The 13,909-nt window shown below is 33.0% G+C and overlaps 1 protein-coding gene across 1 annotated transcript; it reads right to left on the reverse strand.

Annotated features, from left to right (window-relative positions):
* Positions 1-9,330: 9,330 nt before the first annotated feature.
* Positions 9,331-12,580, reverse strand: LOC114733190 (putative calcium-transporting ATPase 13, plasma membrane-type). Its single transcript, XM_028920601.1, has one exon. The coding sequence runs from the start codon at positions 12,559-12,561 to the stop codon at positions 9,487-9,489; it is 3,075 nt and encodes a 1,024-aa protein (XP_028776434.1). The 5' UTR covers positions 12,562-12,580; the 3' UTR covers positions 9,331-9,486.
* Positions 12,581-13,909: the final 1,329 nt, after the last annotated feature.

Here is a 13,909-nt window from a genome sequence, read left to right on the forward strand (position 1 = left end):
TAAATAGGTGTTGTCTTTCCTAAAACATCCTTGCTAATCAAGTGTATTGACTAGAACTATTATTATTAGAAGGGCTACTTTAGAAAAACAATGTATAAATATAAGAGACAAAGTGGATTAGAATCTTATATTTAGGACCAAAATAAAAGTCAAACAGAATCTTATATTAAGAATCGGAGGTAGTATAAATTATTAGCGTTTATTATCCAACTTGTCCGAATTGTGACTATTACCTAAATTCTAATTCACTAATGATTCTTCAGATCGAAATTAATTGTGTGATTACTGATTTATATGTAAAATAATTAACGGACAAAAATAGTCCATTGAAATTTGGAAAACGAAAAAGCAAAAAAGTAAATACCACGCGGTCATAACGATTTACGATTAAAAATATATCCGAATATTCATCATCCGTTTTTTTTTTTAAACCAGAAATTCATCATCCGTTTTTACCTTACACGTTTTCGTAAATAAAACGAAAGTTTAACGTGTACCTTAAAAAAAAAAAAAAAAAGAAAGTTTAAGCTGGATTCTGATGATATACTCGTTAAATTATGATACGCGTCGTATGACACATGCTTATTAAATTTAAATTTACATGCTTTTTCCCCCACTACCTAACTTGTTTTAATATAATTAATTTGTGCGTTTCACATTTTAATATGAGGATTAGATTGTGCGTTGGTCAAAAAAGAAAAAAGAGAACTAGAATTGCACGCCAAAACCCATCCTAGATTCCCAGAAATGAGAGTATTATTTGAGAAACAGCAAAGTATAATTTTAACTCTTTAATTTTATATAAGATTTTATTTTAGTCTCAATTTTAACGGCAAGCAAATTATGTACAGGGAGAATCGCAAAAAAAAAAAACCCTTAAAATTACAAAATTATAAAATAGGCACTTGAATTCATAAAATTAATGTTAGAGACCAGATCTTAAATATGAATTATGAAATACTCCTCCGATCCTTAATATAAGACCCATTTAACTAATTTGATTAGATTAAGGAAGTTAGGTAAGTTAGTTAATTATAAGAAAAATGACACATTTTTCCTAAAACACTATAATCATCTTTTTTAATACTCAGTCTCCCTCTTCTACTTGATTATAATTGATGGAGTATTCATAGGGGTAATTTAGGAAAAATTAATAAATATGAGAAATGGGTCTTATATTTAGAACTAAAACCAACTCAAGAATTGGGTTCTATATTAAGGACAGGAGGAGTACTAAAAGAAAAAAACCAAAATACCCTTGTTTGTTTTAAAAATAAAAGAAGCCCTCTTTCAATCTTCCCTTCCTCTCCCTCCTTTCTCCTCCCTGCCCCACCTCCCCTTTCATGCTCTTCATTTCATTTTCGTGATTCTCTTCCCCAGGTTTGAAACCCCAAATTGAGTGTGCTTTTACGTAAAGTTTGATGCAAAACTGATGCTGTCGTTTGTGATCGGAAATAAGCAAACAAATTTCCTGGATGCCCTAGGATTCACGTTCCATTATTATTTTTCCTTTGGTTGCATTCAAATTCCATTATTGACTTCCTGTATCCATGGAAACATGAAAAGTACGGTTTAAAGTAATTACTCAATAAAAACAAAGCACCTTACGCTTTGGGCAGATCTTTTCATAGAATGTCTCAAAATCAAACTTGATACCCTTTTGGTCAATCCCTGGAGATCGAAAAAAAGAACTATGGATGCAAAAATGAAGAAATCAAGTCAAGGGTTAAACCGACGTACACGTCATCATACAGCCCAGGATCCTATCTGTAAAGGATATGATACGCTCGTAAAAAGTTGAAAAAAAAAAATCAGCAGAACAAATATGAACAGGTTAGACATTTAACCTTGTTATAAAAAACGATTGAGCAGTGCCAACTTTTACTAAAATTTAAGTTATTATGAGTAGTTTTTCAACACTTGTTATTTTTCACACTAGACTTGTTATTAGTAACTAAATTGTAGAACTAATACTAATTTCTGTTAAAATTTAAGTTATTTTGAATGGCTTTTAACAATTATTATTTTTTGTACTAGACTTGTTATTGACAATTAAATTGTGCAAATAATATCAATTTCTATTAAAATTTAAGTTATTATTAATAATTTTTTAAGACTTGTTATTTTTCATACTAAACTTGTTATTGACAACTAAATTATTAAAATAATATCAATTTTTGTTAAAATTTAAATTATTATGAACAGAGAATTATAAGTCTGAAATAAAAAATTACAAATTGATTTAAAAAACACATTGCCCCTTAAAAATAACAACTTTAGTCTGCGAAATAACGAGTTAACTACGGAATTCGAAGTTCGATTTCGTTTCATCATTTGGGATTGGGTCTTCGATTTTACTGGGGCCACATGTTGCCCACAGAATAGAGGATTTCCTTCTATAAGCATCACAGCATGGGGTCCTGTCCTTGACTTAAATTTTCTTTCCCAGGATGACTTTTATATCCCTCGTTTGTTCTTGTCCTTTTTCCCCAGGACCCACATCCCAAAAGCTACATGTATCAAGCCAATCTATTGGAGCTGACCCCGGCGTTTCCCTCAATCTCAAGGCCGTCAGATTTATGGGACAACATTTAAATACGTGTTCATTATTAACTTATTCATAATAAAATGTAAATACTCTGTATTTGTATCAATATATGTCACGAAATTTATAGCAAGTTGAACTATTTCTAACTTAGCATTTAGGAATAATATAAATAGTTTTAAACTTTATGTAATGCAAAAGAAATTTATTTGATAGTGCGGACCTTATCTCTAATTTTTCCTTGTGTAAAAATAAATTAAAAAGCTTTTTTTAATCTATAATGAGGAATTCACCTCTAATTTCTTTCTTTTCCTATCTAAATTCTTCATTACCAAAATTTATTACTACTGAAATAACTTAACTTAATCCAAAAATGATATTATTTTTATATTTTATTTACCACTAACAAGTCATCATTAAAAAATAATAACAATGTTATTACTAATGACAAAAAAATCAGTAAGTTGATGACAACAACTTTCTCATACACTTTAGAATAAGTAACGCATCCGCATCGTTATCATCAACAGTAACACACACACACACAAAATAGTGATATTGTTATACCCACCTACTAGATACTGTCATTTTCAGAACACCATAATCTTGATGATATCTTTGGTTTCGTTCCCAAAAGCAAAGTAACCAAGAGCGCCAAATGCTCCAAATAGAAGAGAAATCACTGTCATACCCGAACCTAGGACTTCCAAAATTCTCTCTGTTTTTAGCTGATGATTCCAAAGGCAAAATCATTCCAATTCCTTCGAAAGCATACACTGCTACACCGACACCATAGAAAATTACGGAGGAAATGGGAGTGAAGAAGAAGGAGACGAACAGGAGGGGGCGGGGGAACGGGGTGGAAGGGGGTGTTGTTGGGGGAGGAGAAGGAAGAAGGAGAGGAAGAGGAAAGGGAAGGAGCTAGGAAGAGAGGGAGAGGAAGAGTAGAAGAGAAGGGTATTTTAGTCTTTTACTTAACATTTCATATTCAAGACCTGATTTTACTAGCAGTTTGTTAATTCAAGCATCTAGATTAAAATTTTATAATTTTCAGGGTTTTTATGTGCGGTATATTTTGTTTTTCCACCATCTCTTCCTGTGTTCCCTTTCACTCCATCTTTTCAAAAAAAAAAAAAAAACAAAAGGAAAAAGCCACTCCATGGCAGCAGATTCTCATCTTTAATATAAGCGCTTTTAAGTCATTTAATCCTAACAATATTAATACAAAAAATACAAAAATTGAAATTTTACATGTTGATAAATTATTTTTAAATATTAATATATTATGTTTAATTTTTAAAATGATAATATTTATTGCAAGAAAGATCATTTACTAACCGTCAGAAGATTAAAAATCAAACTAAAATATTCTATAAAATTAAAAAAAAAATGCACAGATGACAAATGCTAGCTAGTGCCTATTTGTTTTAAACCCATTTAGATCCATTGAGCTAAACCCAAATATATAGCATTGGCGATGATGATGCTTCTTTTGAAGCTTCTTGTTCTTTCTTTATTTCAAGTTAGGTATGATTTAAGAAATTAAAATTATTCTTATTCAATTACATGATAAAGATACCAACTTTCAAAAGACTAAAAACTAAAATGATTGGTTGGGCTTAAGTGAAATAAGTTTGATATTAAATAAAATGTTAAGCTAAAATATCATAGATAGTTGAAAGAATTATGTCAAAAGAGTTTTTTTCATTTAAATTCGATAAATCTAAATTAGCTGTTAGTTTGGAAACCCAAATAGTTATTAAGAAAATTACATTCCTCAATATTGCAGTAGTTATTCAGAAAGGACTTTGAAATTACGTGTTCAGTTCGGCAAGTGATTACACATAGCTTTACTAGGATATTCTGTGCGAATCCTCATATTGAATCTGTTTTTTCAGAAAAAAATACTCCTGATTTTTAACATAAAACCTATTTAATTAGATTAAAAAAATTAGGTAAGTTAGTTAATTATAAGAAATATGACATGTTTTTTCTAAAATACTATAATCATCTTTCTTAATATCCTCTATCTTTTTTTTACTTGATTATAGTTGAAGGAGTATCCATAGGGATAATTTAGAAAAAAAAGATAAATATGAGAAATAGATCTTATATTTATAACCAAAATAATTCAATAATTAGGTCTTATATTAAGGACTTGTGACAGTAGGCTTTTTTTTTTTTTGTGTTTTTTGTTTTTAGCTATTGCAACTTACTATCCTATTTATAAGGTATTTTCAATGTATTTCATACAAATTAAGAAAAACTTTAAATTACATTAATTTTTTATTAAAATATAGCAACTTTTTAATTTTACACCTATTTAATATATACCTATTTAAAAAAGTAACTATCTACAAAGTTTAGTAAATAAAAAAATAGTATACTTATATTAAAAATTTAATGAAGTGACTTATAAATAAAAATAAGAAAAATTGTCTCTCTTTACCTTATAAATAAGACTAGAAAAGTATGTGAGAGTGACTGTAGTTTTAATCAAAATAAAGGTCAAAATATATATTTAGTCTCCTAAGCTAACGTTACATTAAATTTCAGTTTAATTTTAAGTTTATCAAGAGTGTTTTCACTTTTTTAATCTTAAAATCATTAGTCCCATTTAATGAAAAATTTTGGCTTGAAAAATTTAAATGGTAACTTTGCAATTAACTGTTGTCACAACATATTCTAAATTTTTTTAATATAATATTTTTATGTTTAGTGCATGTTTTATTAGTATTTAATGGTAGAGCCACAATTTAAATGAGTTGAATCAGTATTTTTTATTAGATGAGATTAACATCGTTAAAATTAAGATCAAAATACACTTTATAAGTTTGAGAAACTAGATTGAAATTTGATATAAATTTAAAAAACTAAACATATACTTTAGCTTAAGATAAATATTGACTCAGACACTAACAGTCTATAAAAGAATTGTCTTTTTTTATCCTTGGACATAATAATGTGAAATTTCATTCTCAAAAAATTACAAAGTTTGATTATTTATTGTATGTTTTTGCTTGAATCATTTGGTCTTTTGGATGATAACTCCAAAGACTGAATGTTATTTTAAGAAAAATACTTACACGTAGAAAATTTGATTCAAGTTCCTGAATTAATTGACAAACAAAAATAAGCTTGTTGGATGTAAATATGCCAACTGAGTGAGTAAAGTCACTTTCACATGCTTTTCACTAAAAAAAAAGTCACTTTCACACATAATTTTCTTTTTTAAATTTCAATGGTTAAAGATCTTGAAACGTGTGTGTGTATATATATATTGTTTGCAAATTTGAGGAACTTTTATTTTATTAATTTTCAAATATATCGTTGGTTGTCATTCACCCCATTTTCATACACTTTTTCGGAGGACAAATCGGGAATGAGCAGAAAATAAAGAAAAAGAATTCTACCAAATGAAAATGAAAGAAAAGAAGTAACATTTGGTATGTAAAGAATAAGAAGTTGGAGGGGCAAGCTTCTGTTTGATTGGCTGAAAATATTGAGTTCATGCGAAGGAAAAAAGAGAGTAAATTGTTGTGATGCTCATAGAATAAAGATAATAAAATAAATAGTAACAATAAAATATAAATAAAATAAGGATTAATATAATCTTTGATTCTTCAAATTTTGATTCATTTTGGTATTAGTCCTTAAAATTTCAGACTTTTAAGGGCCTGTTTGGCAAATAGCTAAAACCATAGTTTGGGTCAAAAATTTGCCAAACAGGGAGAAAAATCAGCAAACCATGGTTTTGGGCTCAAAACCATAGTTTCAAAAGAAGTGAATCCATTCTGCTTCTGACTCATATTGAAGAATATGATTGTACCTGTTAGAGTAGATCCCAATAGTAATATAACTTTAACACCCCTCAATTATTTTTCTATAAACATATTTAATCTTATATTTTATAAATATATACATATATTAATTATTTATTAATTACATTATCTTATATATTATTAATTATATTGGTAAAAAATATATTATTAACAATTTTATTCCTTCAAATTAAAATATATTATAAAATCTATTTTTTATATAATTACCATATTAACTTATGCACTTCCTAGTAATTTGTATATATAAAAAGTGTTTCTGATAATAACTATCCAAATACTCTCACTTTATCATAATTATTTTTTGACAAAATCTATTCTTCACAACATCTATTTTCTAAACTATGATTTGATTTCATCCAAACATTCATTCTATCAGTATGCTAGCAAACGTTAGTCCCTGATTTTTAAAAAAAAAAAAGGCTATTAAGTTTTGCTGACATGTCATAAATGGTGTTAACTTGGATCACATGACTTGATGGCAAAATGAGCTGACATGGACATATAGTTAAAGGGACAATTTAAAAAAGAAAAGAAAAGAAAAGAGCTTCTTCATGTTACGACCATCGTGATCGCTGGCATGGCCGAATGAGTAGTTCTCATGGGCGGAGCCATCCCGGCGGCGCTGAAATTCTATTGGCGAATGAAGATGCCGGAGACGGGTGGTTACACTGCTCACATAGATGGAAACACAAAGCAAGTGGCTACGGATATGGCCAGAGTTTTGGACATTGAAATCCAAGCCGAGCAAGAGAGGTTGAGTCAGAAGAAATACACTGGTGCAGAATTTTTATCTAATTTATTGATGATTTCTTTGTTGAAGATTTTTTGCAATGACAACAGAACATAGACATCAAATATATTCGTTTGTTGATAGTCATACTACGAGAAACTTATCATTGGTGGTCACAAGAAATTCATGAACAAAAATAATTGAGGAAATAAAGTTGTAAGATTACCAAAAAAAGAAGTTAATTTTAGAAAAATCGTTCCACAAAATTTGCACTTAACATATTTAATCTATGCGCTTGGTGGAGAAGTCATAAAGCTTGGTATTAGATTCTTAACTTATTGCTTTCTAGTTTCCTCAGTAAAAGCATGGTGTTTACCTCTGTTTTTTGTTAAAAGAACAGAGGTAAACAGAGTATTCTTGGACATTAGTTAATATGCCTTAATATGTTTCCCTCTTCTTGTTTTCCCTCTTCTTGTTTTTGAATGTGATTCTGCGTGATCTATCATGTTGTTCTTGCATATTCTTTCATAAGTATGGGAACACATTTTTTCACTGTACCCTATTCTTTGTAAATACTAGTGAGTTGTGTAAATTTCTGGGTACAAGTTCTTCACTCGGCGGCCGCCGGCAAGCCCACTGCTTTGTTGACGTCTGGCGATGGCCACATCACTCTTCGTGTTGACGTGGGTCCTCCTCCTCCAACCTAGCCCCTTCCTCTTTTCTTAGTCAGTCTTCAGCGTCATTTTTCAGGTCTTTCTTTCAAATTTGTCATGTTTGTGCGACCAAGGCTCGTTTTTTATTATTATTTTTCCTTTAACTATGTGTCCAAGTCAGCTTGTCATTCCGCGTAATGAGATCATGTTGCAAAATCAAAACCCACCTTATCGGCTCATCCGAACTGACACCGTTTCTACCATTTCAGCAAAACCTATCAGTTAGGGATTAATGTTGTTTAGATTAAATTCTAAGAACCAAAATCATAAATTTAAAATTTTAAGAATCAATATCAAAATGAGTTTAAATTTGAACGACTTAAAATTATATTAATAAAATTGTATAACAAAAAATAAAATAAATTTATTTAGGACCAAAAATTTTATTTTTTATTCAACATTTTTCAACTTGCCTGCCTTATTAAGATAGTAGAAAACTACAAGTTTTGCTAGGTAAGTTTGCAAAAAAAAAGAAAAAGGAACAAATTCCTCTATAACATTACTTTAAACATGTCACTATTTTTAAGGGGTTAGTGAGTATAATACTAGCCCCGTATTTAATATAAAAAGCAATTTAATGGATTAGTGAGCATTGTAATCGTACATAATTCTAATTAATATACATGATTAGTGAGAATATTTTGAAAAAAATAAAACCTCTTTATTACAAATAATAAATTTAACCAATTTTCTTAATCTATTTAAATAAGTCAACTAGCGAGGTCTCGAGTTCGAGCCTTAGCGTATGCAGAAATTTCCATTGGGAGACTCACCCACCACAGCCAGGTGCGCAACGCGGGTCAGATCCAGATGTAATCGGAGCAAAGCTCCGGTGAACTGGATGGCCAACCAAAAATAAATAAATAAGTCAACTAGCTCTTATATTAAGGATGATAACTATTTTTTTTTGTTGATTAATCAACAAAATAGGCTTTTTTAAGCTAAAAAAATATACTTTTGGATTTTTCCTAGTTTGAAACTAAATTAATCGAAACCATCGTTATGATTATCACTTTCATTCGAATTTATTCTCATTTGAGGGAAGACCCAAGAGGGTATTCATTACTCAAAGATTTAATCTCTCTTCCCCACGAAAAAGGGTATTCATTACTCAAAGATTTAATCTCTCTTCCCCACGAAAAGCATAGTCTTTTCAGGAAATCAAAACAGCCTAATTAATAAGGTCCCTTGATAGAATGTTGCCTTTTGGCAATGCTTCATGACTTGGGGCACACGCAAAACCCAACTCTCTTATATATGACGAACTTTATTTGAAAACCTTGGAAGCAGGATTTCACAATTTTGGAAGCATATATTATCTTCAAAACTTTGATATTTAGAGTTTATTTGGGCAAAAAAAAAAACAAGCAAAGCATACAACATTTTGCTATAGAGTTCATCTAATGAATATATAGTTTCATGTGAAAACTTGACAGCAGCGAACAAAAAGCCACGCTAGAAGAAATAATAATAATATTATAAAACACATCAGCCTCTCAAACTCAAGCAAACAATGCACTTAATAAACAATGAAGGGGTTTCTTGACAAGGTAGAAAACTCAAAAAGAAAAAAATGAAAAGAGAAAAAGAAAAAGAAAAAGGTTATAAACAACAAATATGAGACCCCATCAAATTATAATATCCCCAGTCAAGTATTCATTGCTTCTTCATGTTCAGGAAACTAAGCAGTGGTCTCTTTGGAACGGGAATGAACTTGACAACCCAACCAATAGGCCAAGAAATAGCTGCAATTAGAATGCATGCACCCCATTGCCCCCAATCCAATCTCTTAGTATCTGCAAATTTCTTTAGAAACTCCACCATCAACACCTGAAGCACAATGGTTATCCCTATGATTCCCAGAAACAATCTGTTCTTGTGAATCCCTTGGAACACATTCTTCTTCTCCAACTTCCTTGCATTAAACTCATTGAACACTTGGCATAACACAAATGAGTTGAAAATCAAAGTGTCATTTACCCTTGAACTCACCCCAAATATGGCCTCACCCTTGAACTGTAAGGTCAATAGAATTGTGAGCTGGTATAAAGCTTGGGCTAAGAGATTTCTCCACATGATGTTGGTGATGAGAGGCTCAGTTCTACCCACTGGGGGTTTGTCCAATAAATCCCTTGTAGGCTTCTCTGTTGCTAAAGCGAGAGCACCCAACGTATCCATTATTAGGTTCACCCACAATAGCTGGACTGCAGTTAATGGCACTTCTCCTGCTGATACTGTAGCCACAAAGTTAATTGCAAGAGCTGCAACATTTACTGTAAGCTGAAATTGAATGAACTTTTGGATGTTGTTATAAACACATCTTCCCCATTTAAGAACTGTGGCAATTGAGGCGAAATTATCATCCAAGATAACAATGTCAGAGCTTTCCTTTGCAACTTCAGTGCCTTGAATCCCCATGGAAAGTCCTATATCAGCTTCCTTTAATGCCGGAGCATCATTGGTGCCATCTCCTGTGACTGCTACCACATGGCCTTTCTGTTTGAGGCATTGAACCATAAGGAGCTTGTCAAAGGGAGAGGATCTCGCCATCACACAAATTTTCTCCACTCTATTGAGTCTTTCCTCAATGGACAAGTTTCGAAACACCTCACCTTCGATGACTGCTTCTGATGTGTCTTGATTAGGCTGGAGGATGCCACATTCTGTGGCTATGGCTTTGGCTGTGAAAACATTGTCTCCTGTGATCATTTTGACACTGACTCCAGCTTGTTGGCAATCGTTTACGGCCTTCTTGACACCTAGACGACATGGATCCTTAATACCAACAAGTCCTAAGAGGGTGAGCCCTTCTTTTCTTACCTTTTTGCTTCCTGCATCATCTTCTTTAGCTACTTCTGTATGTGCAAAAGCAATACACCTAAGACTGCTAGCTGCCATTCCTTGAATGATGTGCTCAAACGCCAACTTTTTGTCGTCATCAAGATCCTTTATATTGCCAGAAGCATCATCGTAGTACTTTGAACACAGCCTCAGCACCATCTCTGCTGCTCCTTTCCAATGCACATGGATTTTGTTGTTTCCTTTCCTTTTAATCGAAACCCCACTTCTTTTCTTTTTTGAATTGAAGGCTTCCACATGAAGGATGGTAGAACTTTGTGTCAATTCGTCCATGTTCATGCCCAAATCAAGAACAGCCCATGAAAGAATGGCCTTTTCCGTTGGACTACCTGAAAATTCATATTCAGAATTTTTTGTTTTAGACTTGTAAACACTACCTGTGGTGTTAAGGGCAACCCCTTCTTTGATTAATTGTAGGACATCTGAATGAACTGATGATTGATGAGGTTCCTCTTCCACAGGTTGCTGTCCAAGCCAGAACTTCGTCACTTTCATCTCATTAAGCGTGAGCGTGCCAGTCTTATCAGTACAAATGGTTGTGGCCGACCCCATTGTCTCACAGGCAGAGAGCTTCCTCACCATAGCCATATCAGCCATCATCTTATTCATGGAATAAGCAAGCGTCAATGTCACAGCCAAAGGAAGCCCTTCTGGAATCGCGACCACGACAATAGTAACAGCAGCGGCGACAATTCCCACAACTCCATTCATTATGTCATCAAACTTAGTGCTGCTTCCCTTGAACTCCTTATTCCCATGCTCATCAGTTGTGTTGCCTGTGAAGTAGCGAACCAACATAACAACAAGAACAAGAAGAGCCACTGCCAAGCCAACCTTGCCAATAGCAGAAGTAAGCTTATTGAGGCGTTCTTGCAGAGGAGTTTCTTCATTGTTGTCTCTGCTTATGGAACCCATCATTTGACCCCATGTTGTGTTCGTACCAACGGAAGTGACGAGCATCTTGCCAAAACCGTCAGCCACCTTAGTCCCAGAAAACAAAAATGGGTTTTTGTCGCCGTTAATCTCTACGTGGTCGCTCTCACCTGTCATGCTAGACTCATCAACTTGCAGAGAATGGCCTTCCAGGAACAAGCCATCAGCAGGAACTTGGTCTCCGATCTTCAGCCAAACGACATCACCCACCACGATGTCGTATATGGAAACTTGTTGCCGGCGACCACTTCGTACAACATCTACTAGGATGTTATTGCTAACCTGGGACAGCTTGTCGAACTGTCTGCTCTGTCTGAAGTTACTGATGGAAGATACAGCAATGACGAGATAAACAGCAATGAAGATGCTTCCACCTTCGTACCAGCCTTCTTTAATTCCATTCTCTTTGATGCCGAAGCCAAGAGACAGAGCAGCACAAACCAAGAGAATGAGAATGGTGGGGTCCTTGAAGCCTTCAATCACAAAATGAAAGAAACCTCTCGTAGGTGGTTTGGGATAGGTGTTAGAACCAAAGGCGTCGCGCCGTCGCTTGACGTCATTAGGATCATCATCATCACCACCTGGGACTCCATGATCTATGTCGGCTTTCAGAGCAGAGACCACGCCGTGAACCCCACCAAGATTTTGCAGGGTCTCTTCATTTTTCTCCTTCACGAGACTGGTGAGAGTTGTTTGGCTAACACTGAAGGAATGATCTGTATCTAAATCGATAACAGTGTAGGAGGAAGATGGTGATAACTTAGACCTATTGTTGCTCTTGGTGAGAGGCACTGTGGATTCGAAGTGAGACAAGAGGGCTCTGGAACAATAAATTGTAACAAAAGCAGAATGCCATTTTTTGTTCGGTTTGCTAAGATTGTGAGGGACATTGAATAGCGTCTGTATACGCTCCAAATTGGTGACGAAGGGCATAGACATGTTTGCTTTGAAAGCAAGAAACTCAGAATATGAATTATATATATATATATATATATATATAGATATGAATGAAGGATTATGAAGATTGTGAACACGCAGTGAGCTAAAGAACGGAAAGCTTAAGAAGACATATCAAAACTGCCTGAACGATGGATTCGAGAGTATGGAGTTTCTGTGACTGAAGAATATATATATATATATATATATATGGAGAGAGAGAGGAAGAGGGAAAGGGAGAGGGGAATGCGTAGGCGGAGGACCAGAGGAAAGGAAAGAGGTTTCTATGGAAACCAGACGCATGGGACGCGGAAACTTACTCAGTTCATTGGGCATTTCCTTTTCAATTTGACGAGAAAAAGCTGGAGGGTTCGCTGAAATGGGCTTTTTTTATAGTATAATGATGCTTGGGAGTTGGGATCCAGTTGACTTCAAGCCCAAGTAAACGAGTAGGGAATATAAATTATTAGTATTTATTATCCAACTTTTCCTAATTGTGATTATTACCTAATTCTAGTTCACTAATGATTCTTCAGGTCTAAATTAATTGTGTGATTAATGATTTATATGTAAAATAATTAATGGACGAAAATAGTCCATTGAAATCTGGAAACAAAAAAAAGTAAATACAACACGGTCATAACGATTTATGTTTAAAAATATATCCAAACATCCACCATCCATTTTCACCTTGCACGTTTCCGTAAATAAAATGAAAGTTTAACTTGTATTTTGATGACATACTCGTTAAATTACTGTACGCGTTGTGTGATATGTGCTCATTGATTTTAAATTTACATGCTTTTTCCCCACTACCTAACATGTATTTAGTATTTATTAACTCCAGATTTTAATATGAGAGCTTCTTTGACTTTTATTTTGGTCTTAAATATAAGACTCTAATTTACTTTATCTTTCATATTTATCGATTTTTTAAGGTAGTCTTTATAATAATAATAGTTTTAATTTATGCATTTCATGCTTTAATACGTGCGTTGTCAAAAAAGGCAAAATAGAGAATTAGAACCGTGCACTAAAACGCATTGAAGATTCAGAGAAATGAGAGTATTACTTGAGAACAATAGTTTTGTATCGGCAAAGTGTAGTTTTAATTCTTTAATTTTATCATGATTTTATTTTAGTTTCTTAATTTTAAGGGCGAGCAAATTATTTATGTTTTGTTTTTCTAATATTTCTTACTGTATCCCCTTCCACTCCATCTTTTCCACCAAAAAAAAAAATCCCACTCCGTAGTGGTAGAGTCTCATCTGTGTTAGTCTAAGTGATCTTAGTCACATTGAACTCTTGAATATAAGTGTTTTAAAGTCGTTTAATCCTAACAATATTAATA

The sequence above is a fragment of the Neltuma alba genome, unplaced genomic scaffold (genome assembly GCF_004799145.2).
Source record: "Neltuma alba isolate B1F8T4 unplaced genomic scaffold, ASM479914v2 tig00012981_pilon, whole genome shotgun sequence".
NCBI lineage: Eukaryota > Viridiplantae > Streptophyta > Magnoliopsida > Fabales > Fabaceae > Neltuma > Neltuma alba.

Coding starts and splice junctions, on each gene's coding strand:
- LOC114733190 (XM_028920601.1), bottom strand. CDS start 12,561: ATGTCTATGCCCTTCGTCACCAATTTGGAGCGTATACAGACGCTATTC.